At 41.0% G+C, this 13341-nt stretch overlaps 1 protein-coding gene across 2 annotated transcripts; it reads right to left on the minus strand.

The window, feature by feature from the left end:
- Positions 1-388: 388 nt before the first annotated feature.
- LOC109743729 (vacuolar protein sorting-associated protein 54, chloroplastic) lies at positions 389-13066 on the minus strand. 2 transcript variants are annotated; one of them, XM_020302819.4, is made up of 20 exons: positions 12057-13044; positions 11111-11173; positions 10853-10932; positions 9147-9264; positions 7852-7926; positions 7194-7350; positions 7013-7101; positions 6671-6921; positions 6333-6504; positions 6154-6237; positions 5294-5643; positions 4848-5001; positions 4171-4252; positions 3371-3450; positions 3090-3251; positions 2426-2493; positions 1658-1738; positions 1261-1508; positions 626-1004; positions 389-533 (listed from the first exon to the last, which is right to left on the minus strand). In XM_020302819.4, exons 1-18 carry the CDS (start codon positions 12831-12833, stop codon positions 1370-1372), a joined length of 2982 nt encoding a protein of 993 aa, XP_020158408.1. In that variant the 5' UTR covers positions 12834-13044; the 3' UTR covers positions 389-533; positions 626-1004; positions 1261-1369. The 2 variants fall into 2 exon arrangements, with proteins under 2 accessions (XP_020158408.1, XP_020158415.1); XM_020302826.4 differs by having other exon boundaries at positions 518-1004; positions 12057-13066.
- Between the last annotated feature and the right edge of the window lie 275 nt (positions 13067-13341).

Below are 13341 nucleotides of genomic sequence, written 5' to 3' on the forward strand. Positions count from 1 at the left end.
GACTTTGTTTTTCTTCTGAACATTTGCAGACAGGAGTCCCATTCCTTTGAACCACGGCAGACACATCCCAAAAGTGCGGAGTATTATTTGTTTGAACTGGACTTGTATTCGACTTTGTTGTGAATTGTGATGATCATTAAAGGGAAGGCATTTACAGTAGATTTTATACAATTTGGACCGTGCAAATTATTCACTCCAAAAGTGAAGAATTGTCCCATTCCTTTGAAACACGGCAGACACATCCCAACTTAATACAATCTTCATCATGACAAAATATTTAAATATTAAAACAAAACCGATTAGCACAGACAATGGTTTTTGCTCACGAATTCTGTCGCTTTCATAAATTTCAAACCCGTTGATTTATTCTGCCAACTATTCAAGAATATTTTTACCGCAAATTTCATATTTCCACCCATATAAAAGATCGCCATGTTTAATAATCTTTCAGGCTTACAGAAAAAATTAACTCAAGAATTCTACATGTACAAAGAATAATAATAACAAATGGGCACGCTTAAACCCCCAAATTCCTGTAAAATAACCATGTATAGTATGAATATCTGCATGTACTAAACATTTCACAATTACTTATTACTGCACTGACAAGAATAGTTATACAAACCTTACAGGAACAAGATACACTCCGGCTGCATCGATGACAGGATATCCAATTAATAACACACTGCACCAAACGCAGGACGCAATATGCAAAGAATGGGTCGTGCTGCCGAAAATGTCTTTGTCAGGTTCCCTCTATGGCTCTTCTATACCCAACATCTAACCAATATCAGCATTTCCCACAAAAAGGGTTGAAATACTATCAGAATAAGCAAAAGATGAAACGCGGCCTAACATGCCGGAAGTACGGTGCAAAAATTTCGGCTTAGGTCAGGTGTGGAAAACCATTGGCATGTGATCCCACAAAGCGCTATTGGATGTATTGACATGGTAATTCATTGCCATCAAGAGCGCTCTGTTTCCGATACCCTCCGCAGCAATACCTGCATGGTTGCAGCATTGCAAATTAGTTGTCAGGACATTTAGTTGTCAAATACACGTGTTAGATACATCCGTATTTACACAAATCTAAGACAAGAATTTTGGGACGGAGGTAATATAAGATAAAGGATCAAACTTGCGTACAACTCAAATACTCCCTCCGTCCCATAATGTAAGACGTTTTTTCATTGGAAGATATTTAGTTGTCTACGTCGTGAGAAAGCAAACAAGCCGCAAAGGTATGAATCCAAATTATACCTGCATAGGATTTTATGCCAACAGTGGTGTCTTTGATAACTTCACATTTACCATATTTACCACCACTGAACATTTGCAGACAGGAGTCAGTTCCTAATGTACATGTCAATCACTCGTCAACTTTTGTCCCGAACTTCTCAGCCAAGAACTCGTCAAGAAGACCATAATTTCGAACAGGTTCTGAGCTGAAGTTCTGAGCAGGCAACTTTCGAATACATACAAGAATATGTTGAACATCTCGACATAATCTGGGTTTCATCAATCATTAAAACAGCAGTGTTAAAAAAGTAGGTATAGAATGCATACAACACATACGAAAAATTAATCGATTCTTCTTCTTTTTTGCATGTTGGGAAAAATGGCATAAGTGTAGCAGTACGATTTATTGGTACTGTACCTGTTCTTTGCCTGAGGACTACTGACTTCCAACTTTGAAAATGCTTCTGTGATATGGGAATGGAATATCTGGACTACTTGCCTGCATTGCATAGAAGGGTCAAACGATATTAAGAGTCAATAAGATCTTGCAAGGGAACAAATAATAACGAATTGTCATGCTATGGATAATATTTCCAGCAAAATCATTATTGAACATAAAAAACAAAATTAGAAATAATGGTGCTACTTGCATTACATGAAGCCCATTAGAGTATTGTTCACGTGGTTACTTCAGCTTGAGCAGCGTCACTACCACCACATGCTGTTTTTAACTCGGTTTGCCAAAGTTGCATTACCCAGGGGGTAAATCATTAAAATTATTTAGACAAATAGTTTGACTTATGTATAGATGGCTTTAATTGGTTTATCTCTAGGCCTAATATGTTAGGAACTCCATATAAATAAGGAGGCGCTATCATCATGCTCAGTTAAGCAACTTCCCCTACGATCTCTAGCCTTCAGCTATGCTGAATGGCCCTCGTATGGTTGCTACCCCAATGAACCGAGCTTCATCTTAGAGAACAGTAACACCTTACAGATTGTTTTCAAAACTTCAGTGCTCCAATTGTTTTAAAGTGATGTAGGTTTGGTGTTCCACTGAGGGTTTTCTACATATCATGAATAAGTTAACCAGCTACATACACTGAATAAGAGCCGAAGCTACCTCACCATTCTAAAAAAAAGATATGGTCCAAAGATTCTAAAGATACACAGGATACTTCGTTACCTGAATATCGCTTGCAGATCTACCTCAAGCAGTATTTGAGAAAGGATGCGATGCAAGTAAGTGACTTCCTGCAAAATGTTTATGTACAAAAACAATTAACTAAACTGAAAGGAAAGCCTGAGTCAGAATTCAAATAACATAAATAAGTGAAAACACCTGAACGAGATTCCAGGAGAATAAAGGACGGTAAATAGGGGTCAATAAATGAGTTAAGATGTTGATTCCAAGTAGCAACAGATGAATTTGCATTTCCATTGAACAATCACAATGAGTGTAGCTACAAATCATAATAAAATGATACAACCTCTGTTCCTAAATGTAAGACGTTTTTTAAGTTCAAATGTCTTAACATTTAGGAACAGAGATAGTAACAGAGTGATTTCCATTGATACTCCCTCCATTTCTTTTTACTTCGCATACATGATTTCTCTGAAGTTAAACTTCATAAAGTTCGACCATGTTTATAGGAAAAAATATCGACATTCACAATACCAAATCAATATCGTTAGATACATCATGGAATTAATGTTCGTATTATATAATTTTAATATTGTAGATGTTGATATTTTTAATATAAATTTGGTCAAACAAAGTTTGACTTCAGACAAATCTTATATGCGCAGTAAAAAGAAACGGAAGGAGTAATGTGCTAAACCATAACTACCTTTGTAACAGCTTTGGCGAATAGACTTGGCTGCGAATCATTATCATCTGGTCCATTCCAACTCTCCACGATTTGCGGTAATTTTCTAAGATTTGCTAGCAATCTCTCTCTCATTATCTGGACTAGCTTGGTGTGAATTTCATCTCGATGAACCTTATAGTCCTGTCATTTACCAGAAACTTGTAAGAAGTGAAATTCATGCAAGTACATAAAACAGGTTGGTGCCAGTCAAGAGTTACCCTTACCCATGAAATGTCAAATAAATAAAACAGAAATCATACCTGAGTAACTCTATCCAGTTCAGACATCAACAGATGTTTGCGTGCTTCCGGTATTTTCAGGAAAAGTACTCGACGAATATCTGCAATTTAAAAAAAATGGTTTGGCCAAGCAGTGGTCAAAATCACAGATACTTCAAGGATTCCCAAATAGTTCATCCTGAAAAAATTGATTCAACATGGCCATTTGCATTTTCTTTTCCCTAAGTAAATATTGGGTGCAGCAAGAACAGGATGGCTCTTGGGATATATGTTGCATATTTGGTGAATTTATTAATTAAATGCAATGTTAGTTCTGGTTGGCTGTAAGGCAGTTTACCTGTAGCGAAATAAATCTATTGCCTATCAGGCTATCACCATCACATGAAAGCTACCAGAGTACATGAATCAGGCTCTAGATAAACAAAGGGGAACAGCACACCTGGTACTGGTCCCTAAGCTGGAAACTAGCTATTGCTTCTACTTTTTCAAGTTTGTGTTGTTCCCTACCCTTCTACATCATATAGCTACTCAAATACCAACAGTTCTAGGGAGAGACAAAAGCGCTTCAGCTTATATTTCTGTAGATATCTTTTAAGGACCCTGGTTTCCAGTTTTCCAAACCTCCATCCCACCAACAAATCAAGACACAAAAATAATCAACTAAAAACATATAATAAGATAAGATAATGCAACACACAATCACTTGAAGTGACAGGATAGTCAGCCTTCAGAACTCTATGTTTTGGCAAAATTAACAGAAAGTATGGATACAATAAATAACAGTGCAGCAAAAAGACAGAAGGTAGGGAAAAAATGCTTACCTGGAATCAAAGAATGTACGAAACTGATAATTTGACTTGCTAAAGCTAAATGCTTAGAAGTAATTGATTTCAGACCAGATACCTGAAAAGGAACCAAAGGAAAATAAACCAAGCAGTCCAGACTTCTTGATATATAAAAAAAGAAGTGTGGCAGCACATGCCTACATTAAATAGCTATTTAGCTTGATTAAGATTTGAGGAAACTACTGGTGCATTGAAGTATTATTGTTCAAAAAAAACAGAGAAGATTTTTGTCTTTTCTTAAAAATTGTTGTGTATCCATATAGCTAAAACACTATTGTGCAAATAGTGTCCTATACGATGATGAACAATGAGAAATTGATAGCAAGTTCATTTAGCAGACATCTACTCCCTCCGTCCCATAATATAAGAGCGTTTTTTACTTTTTTAATAGAAAGACTGTACAGGAGACCCATACAGATACAGCATACACGTGAGCACCAGAATTATAACCCTGGTGGGTGGAGTCATGCCCCCACAGCTCCACCACCAGACCAAGAGGTGGTTCTCAGCAGAGACATATATTTATTCAAAGATTTATTAAAACAATCCGCATTAAATGGTAAATTATGAGAAAATGCTAATAGCATATTACGAGCTGTGTTTACATATTTAAACAATGAGGAATTATTGTTACCAATGGTAAACAATGATACCTGCATGGCACCTGCGCCAAGAACCAGTTGGCAAGTCCTGGTATTGAAATGCTTTAATATCTCAACAACACGTTGGACCACCTCAAAAGATAACGATGGCAAACATTTACTGATGTCAACATATTCTGATAGCATTTTCAACAATATCAAACCGCTGCCAAACAAAAATTGAAGCGTTATTGAGAAAAGGCAAGGATACATCTCACAGAAACACAGATGATTAAATGAGTACATAAGATGACGAGAGAAACAGAAAAAAGACAGCATATATCACTATAGAAGAATAGCAGATGAATACAGGAACTGTTACTGGATGAATTCTTTGCCACACTTATGGATTAGTAAAGTGTGGCAACTGATCTAATTTATCCTCAACATGGCAAGTTTTAGAAAGAAGAAACAGTAACTTGTTTTGAAGAATTAAATGAAAATTTTAGATGACTAACCAGTTCACCATATGATAGCCAACACCTCCAAGCACAATGGTTTGCGCGACTGGCCTAACATGGCCAGCAACACTATTTTCAGTCTGAGAAGTGGATTCAACCTTGTTTTCATTGCTTGTCGTAGATGTCCCATTGCTATTTTCAACATTATTTTCAGTTGAATGTGCTGATTCTTGACTTGTTGAAACCCCATCCTCACTGAGCTTTGAGTTGTTATCATTGCTAGGCATCTCCATGCCATTAACAGGAAAGTCAGTTGATGACAGTGACAGAACAATCGCTTGGAACTCTTCAGGAACATCAACAGCAATCCACGTCTCTTGGTCAAGAACTGCCTTAATTTTTGCCATCTTCAAAGGAATATTAAACGTTCAGAGCACAAAAAACTATAAATCATGCATCAACTATAAAATAAGATTGGTATCAATCCAAAATCTATATCAATTTTTTTAATAAATCGTAGTGTTATAATTTTTTAAGATAATTCAAATAATTTTGACGAGCAGCTTAGGCCTTTGTGTCCTCAGTTCCACTATCATTTCAACCTGAAGTTATTTGATGATGGTGAATACCAATACTGGGTAATATTGTTTGCAAAACAGAACTAGAAAGGAACCGCATTGTATACAAGCTATTGTACATCCATAGGCTATAACTGAGCGAGAAGGCTGAAGGCTTTATACTTCAGAAATAGCACCATTACCAATTCATGTTTCAGGCACAATGGTGTTGTCATTATCCTATAAGCTGTTGCTCGTACTAACAAAATTTAAAACAAGCTTCTGACTTTGTTCCATTATCTGATTGTAAAACTGTAAATCTAACTTCCGTAAACTTCAGCAAAGTAATACATAACTCACCCGAACACTATGCTGATACTCAACAAATTGCTTTGACTGTTGCTGTAGAATTCCGCGAATGTTGTAACCTAACCTGCCTCCAACCTATGAGGACAAGAGGTGAAAATAATATCACAACTTACTTTTACGCAATTAACATGGATATATGTGCATATAATTTAAACAGAGAAAATAATAACCTTTTCTGTAGCAGCTATAAACTCTTCTGTTATATTATAGATGATCAGGAACTCCTGAAGCCTTAACTTGGGATGTAGAGCAGCACGAACACCTAGCAGCTTAGCCCATCGTCCATGTGCAGCATCACATGCAGCAAACACTGCTTCTGTGCTTTCTCTCAACACATCAGCTCTACAGAAAATGCAAGTGCTCAAGCAAATCTGTGTTTGCGTCATCACATATAAAGGTTTGCAAGTAATGAAATACAATATTTGCCAATACTGACCACAGCATCACCATGATACCAGCAATTAAATTGGTTTTTACAGAACAAAGAGCAAGTTATAACTTAACTTACCGAATATTTTTTATTGAATTTATACTGGACATATCATTTGTCTTTCCTTGAAACAACGGAAGCTTAGTAGGCGTGCGTGTAACAGTATTAGAGACCCGTGAAGTAACATCATAGTCTTTCTCTTGGGAAAGATCAACTGAGCCACCATGTTGTACGACAGGATTTCTGTCATCAGGACTTATGTTCCCATCAAGGTTTCGCATGATCCACTGAACTATTTTTTTAACTTCAGCTGCTTGCTGGAGATGTACCTGGAAAGGAGGTGCACATTAAGGTTTAATTTGGTAGACAATCTTCATTTAAAGGAAAACAAAATGATACCGTATTGAGAAACCAATTTACCTGAACTATACTAAAAATAGCCGATAAAAGCTGAACAAACCCTTCAGATGATAGACTACGCAGTTTATTTGCTAAAGACTGGCCTCCAGCTGCACAATTGCAGTTCAAAACAAGTAGGAAGTTAGTGTGCATAGTAGCAAGCTATGAAGACAGATATTGAATTAAGAAAAAAATGTAAGACCATCAGAATCGGCAGCTCTGTCTCCAGTTACTGAATCAGAATCTATTGGTTTGGAAATCAAGACTGGAAGCATCTCTGCAACTGTGGATTTGATTGAAGCTTTCATAACAGTAATAAGGGTATCCCGGTACATTCTGAGCACTGCAGGAACTTTGTCCTGCGAGATATAAATGTGAACCTTATTATTCTGTATCCCACAGACTAATGACTCACTGAATATACCAAATATCCATCCATTAATAAATAAGCATGATCCTTCTACCACTTAGCTTTTTAAGCTCATAGGTGATTGACCTTTCAAAAAAAATTACTGAACTTGGTTTTCTGTATGCATGGAATTTTAGAGGGCATTTTATTTACAAGTGCCCTGTTAGTGAGGGTAGTCACTTATAAGGCCCCATAAACCCAGCGTATATATGAGTGAGAAACTCATTGAATAATCACAAATATTATTGTGCTCATTGTGTGGCTAAATAGCGCATACAAATGTGAATAAGTGCTTCTCTGGAACTAAATCTACATGTCGTCTTACACTAAAGCCCCAATTGCTAGCTATATAATATTGAATAGAAAAGCAGCCACAGGACACCCTATTTTTCTGCACATCCACCCTCCATTTGAATATCTCAACTTAATGGAAATATCTGACAGAACTAACCGTTCTCAGCAGGCAAATAATGAGGGGGAGAAGACGATCTCTGAGGATGAAGCCATCCTCCTCATCAACGTTTACCTGCATTGAGATGATGAACGTCGGTCAATAGAAGGAAAACATTTTACTAGAACAACAACAGTGTAGCTTAAAAATGAAACCATAATCGAAACCAAAGGAGTACAGTACACATCAAACAATTGTTAAAAAAAACAAATTAGTATTTCACCTTTTGGCAAATTGGAGAAGATCAAGAACTGATTGGACCACAGTCGTGGTATATATGGTAACAGTGTGGTAACATAGTTTATGATCTGAAAACTGTAATTATTTCGGGATCACGTTTTGTGACGTGAGGATCCTTTTTTTTTGAACCGGGCTAAACCCCTTTCCATTGCAAATGAACGGAAATACAACAGTTCCAGAAACATTGTCAGGGAGAGCGGAAAGAGGTACAGCGAGTTCAAGCACTGCCAGGAAACACACTGCATCCGCCTGCCGTCGAAACGGATGCCATGGGGCGACAACCTGGCAGCACCAGCTAGCAACAACTAGTCCTATTACAAACCAAACAGCAGGAGTCCAAAAGGATCATCATGCATAGTCTAAAAGCCAGCTCTAATGCAGCAAGAAAACCAAAAGTAGAATGAGGCAGACTCCAGCAGCAATCATCCACTGCCCTTCAATCAGTCGCCTGGCCGAATCGTTTTGTGACATGAGGATCCTATGTTGACACTCGACATACATCAAACAGAAATTTTGGTAAAATTATTTGTCATCAAGAAACTACATTGCTGTTTTGAACTTGGCCTCTTAGGAGGATTGTAACCAAACTCTTTCTTTTCTGTCCTCTGCATTTTCTTGAAAAAAAGACACTACATTGCTTGGGTACGCTATATGGATGCGACTCCACAATACAAAAGTTTCCCAAAACAAGGATACAATGACAGAAATAATAATGTAATGTGATGAGGCTACAAAGAAATCAAAATAGCAATGTCCTTGCCTTCTTGGCATTGATTCATTTACAGAGCCAATGGTTGCAAGTGGAAACAGGCGCTGCAGGTACCACTAACTCGGTGTGAATGGTAGGTATTCACTCCCTACCAGTTCTTAGCCTCTCTAGATCTCTCAGTCACACTTCATTAGTCATGTTCATTCAGTTTCAGTTAACTAATTAATATTATTTAAAGTTGGCATGAAAGGTACACAAAAAACTCAGCATGAACGCATTGCGTTAAAATCAGGTAAAGACAGGCCAATTATGAGATGGAGAATTGCAAAACTGAAAGCGCACATACTTCATGCTCGGTCCCATTGAGGGGAGTAGAAGTCTTCCTTTTCACAGTTGATAAAACCATCGCATCAACAGTTTTTCCATCAGGAACAGCAGCCCGTACAAACTCTGCTGAAAGAATGCTACAAGAATGAATAATAAGTTAAACAGCAAGTTGCTGATGGGGCAGAAAAGGCTGCAAACAACATTACTATTCTAGGGGGCAAATATAAAGAAAATAAATTTACACGATTTTAAGGTAGCTTCTGATTAATGAAAAAATTGACCTTCATATTCTAGATGACGATAACATACAATTAGCAATGAAACAATATAGAAGCTAAATTTAAAGGATATAGGTGGATCTAGGGTACATTTTTCACTAAAATGTCACTTAAATGGATGTACTGATTTAGGCCTTAATATCCCCCAAAACAACTGAAACATTACGCTGACTAAAGCCTAGTTGACATTTGAGTATCATTGGAACAGAATCATTGCATTTGTCATTGGCTTGCACAAAAATTAAGGATCAACAAATGTATTTCGCTTAGGGCGTGTTCTGAAGTCCTCCGCGTTGCTCAACTCCACAGCTTCTCAGCTGCGCTCTGGGCTCCAACTCAAACGAGAAGCCAGCACCGTTCGGTACGTGCGCCAGCTCCTCTCAACGCTAGGCCCAGTTTGGAGGAACGCTCTGAGTGTCATGATGTCTTCACGTTGCCAAATCCAACGATCGAGAGGACTGCGCGTGACAAAAGAATCGAGAGCACGAACCGGTACGGGAAATCACTTGGCGGTGGCATCACACGTAATTAGGCGAACTACGCGTTTCTGAGGATTCCGTGAAGCTGCGAAAACCCAGCTTCTTTGACTCGTTCAAATTGCACTACAGCTCGGTACAGCTTCTCGAAGCTGACTCCAGGAAGCTTAAGACCGTTCGGCCTAATTTCTCGCGCGGAGTTCGTGGAGCGCGGAGCGTGGAGGACTTCCGAACACGCCCTTAAAGTATCTTATTGGGATCCATATGTATGAGTATATTGAGAAGCCAACAAAATGTTTTGGCTCATGTAGTAAACATGTGACAAAGAAAACGATGGCCCAGAACTATTCAAGTGCCAATCATATGGATGGCTACGAAGGCAGTATTAGGCACAAGGCACACTTGAGGTGCTACATCGGTAAATCAACGGGAAATTAGGTCGCAATGATGAAAACTGGGGCATTACATTGGCTTTATTTTGACTTTAGGGCCTTTACATTAGGATTCAATGCCCTCTCTTAATCTTGTTAACATGCAGTTTGACCAGGCATGCACCTTGCATCACAAAGGCGCTGAGCCCTGTGTAGCCTCGGGTACTTTTGCCTTGCTGCGCCTAGACAGACCACCTAGGGGTGACTTTGGCGCATTTGTAGCATTGATGTGTATTCTGATAGATCATACTGCTACGACAAGATACCAACAAATGACTGCAGTATCACTTTTGTTTCAGATACTCAGATGAAATTGCAATTGAAGTTAAAATACTACATGGTTCCTGATCTCATAAATCAGCCTACCTACACTGATAGAGATTATGTTTCAAGCTTTCCATCAGAATTCATAATGTAGTTCTAAGCATGTAAAGGTATTTATTTTTCACATCAGAGCTGTCATTCCTGTGATAAGTATTGCCCCTATAAATAAGAGCACATCATATTGATAGGACATATGTTTAGTTTGTACGAAAATACCTGTTCACTGAATCTAATGATGTTCCCAACTGATCACGAATATGCCGAAAGCAATAAAGCCCCGCAAGTTCATCAGTGTCCTGATTGAAAGAATTTATGTATCATAAACATAAGTTACACATACTGAACATGTCTGCTGACTGCAGTCATTTATTGGAAATTTGCTAGGTGGTGTGTGATGGCAAAGAGTAACGGCATAGGAATGTTACGATAGCACTGGCATCAGGTCATGTAGAAGGTAATGATTAGGTAACTTACTATGAGATTTTGCAAGTCATCAATGACATCAAGCGCACCAGCACAATCTGCCGCTAGCACAAGCTGCACATGCAGAACAAGCTTATAAACCCAACGCACAGAGGAGATTTGAAGGCAGGAGGGACCTTTAAGGAATATGTTTACTATGATTCAAATATTCAGTACAGAAGCAAAACAAAAATCTAGTTGTTGCTTAACTATGAACAGCTCAGGTCAGGCTGTCAAATCAGATACAATAGATCATTGGACTACATAAATAGCACAGCAGTGATCTGGCAGAAAATATGATAATTATGGACTAGCAGCAAAAAAAAACAAATGTGGTTGTGTTTGCAGTTGGACAAGGAATGTCATATGCAGCCACTATTTAGAAAATAGAACAGTAGTACGTGCTTATGGGGCATTTACACAAGCTCATATCCTCTCAAACAAAGACCGATCATAATTTCTCTGAGATCAAATAAAGACCATTGTCCCCAATAAGGCAAGAAGATGGATCCAAAGACATTGCTAGGTTCCGTTTCCCATTCATCCATTTTTCTAGTGTAACAACTCAAGAATGGACAGCATCTCTCCTTGTCGACCTACAGTTGGCACTTAACACTTGTGACTTCCAAGGTACCACCGTACCAGTAGCATATGGAAAATATGCAAGGTCATTCCATGAAAAACACAGTCATGCATATAGTGTAGCAATTCATGGTGTTCCGTGCGCAGCAATGGTTGTCAGCTAATCAATCAGTTTACTAACCCCCAGAGCAATGTTCGTTTTGTGGCTTTGCATACTTCGCACCTAACCTGACTATCAACCGACTCACGAAACTATGAGAGAAATGGTAACACACCACATCAATAAACAATGTGCAGTACATGTCCGGACCATTTCTGGGAGCAGCATTGCTGATCCACAAGCAAACAAAACGCAATGCCCGGTAAGACCACTCACCAGCTTGAGGGCTGCGAGAGCCTGACTGACATAGAGGATGATGGTGAGCTTCTCCTGCAAGGCGACGAGGTTCCCTCGGGTGGCATTGAGCTCCTGCACCTGCTGGGCGTCCCCGACGAGGTCGCCCGTGAGCACCCGGACGACCTCCCTGAGCTCCCGGATCCTCCCGACGGCGGCAACGATCTCCCCGTCCAGGCCGCGGAGCCGGCCCTGCGCCTCGTAGAAGGACTCGGAGCGGCGCGCGATCTCCTGGACGAGGTGCGCCTCGACGACGTCCAGGTGCTGGCCGAGGCGCTCCTGCAGGGCGGGCTCGGCGAGCGGGCAGGCGGCCTCGAAGGTGGCCCCCTCCTCGAGCGCGAAGTCCTCCTTGAAGAAGAGCGCGGGGACCTCGCGGAGGCAGGCGGCGAGGCCGGAGGACGGGGAGGCGGCGGCCGGGGCGCCGTCGTCGGAGGCGGCGAGGGCGAGCTCGGCGGTGGCGTGGAGGCGGACGTCGGCGAAGCGCGCGAAGGGATCGGCGACGCGGGCGAGGTAGGGCGCGAAGTCGGCGCGGGAGACCTCGCAGGGGGGGTGGGAGGGCGGGGGCGGGGCCTCCGGGAGCGCGGCCGGCGGGGGCCACGGGAGCCAGTAGGAGCCCGCGGAGGCCGAGGGGAGCGGGTTGTTGAGGAGCGAGGTGATGGACTGCGGGGCGCCGCCCGGGGGCGCGGCCGCGGCGGCGGTGGGGGAGTCGGTGGAGTAGGCGGAGGAGGAGGCGGTGCGGAGGGGCGGGCGCGAGGCCATGGCGGGCGCGCGCGGGGGGCTAGGGGAGGGGGGGCGGCGGCATGGGTGGGGAGGGAGATCGGGATCTGGGAGGGCCGGGGAGCGGAGCCAACCGCAGGGGTGGGGGGAGAGCTTGGTGGTCAGATCTGTCGCTGGTCAGGTGGGAGGGAGGGATGGAGGAAGGGGAGAAGAGAGGGAGGGAGTGTGGTGGTTTGCTTCCCTGGTTTCTCCCGGTTTTTCCCTTCTCTCTCGCCTTTGGTTTCTCTCTATAATAATCTTCTTTTTCAGCTTTTTGGTTTGTGCTAGGATATCATGATCCTCTCTGTCTAGTTTTGAATGAAAACTATATCTTTCTCTGTGTGCTTTTTTTACGAAAAAATTCAATGTTCATAGAGTTACCGTCGAAAGACAAAAGTTTCTTAACACATTGTGGTCATTGGTGCAACCACACAGCTGTAGTTCACTCCGTACGAATATAATTTGTCAACCGGTAGGCCATTCTATTATGTGAAACAAACTCGCTCGCGTT

Source organism: Aegilops tauschii, chromosome 2 (genome assembly GCF_002575655.3).
Source record: "Aegilops tauschii subsp. strangulata cultivar AL8/78 chromosome 2, Aet v6.0, whole genome shotgun sequence".
NCBI lineage: Eukaryota > Viridiplantae > Streptophyta > Magnoliopsida > Poales > Poaceae > Aegilops > Aegilops tauschii.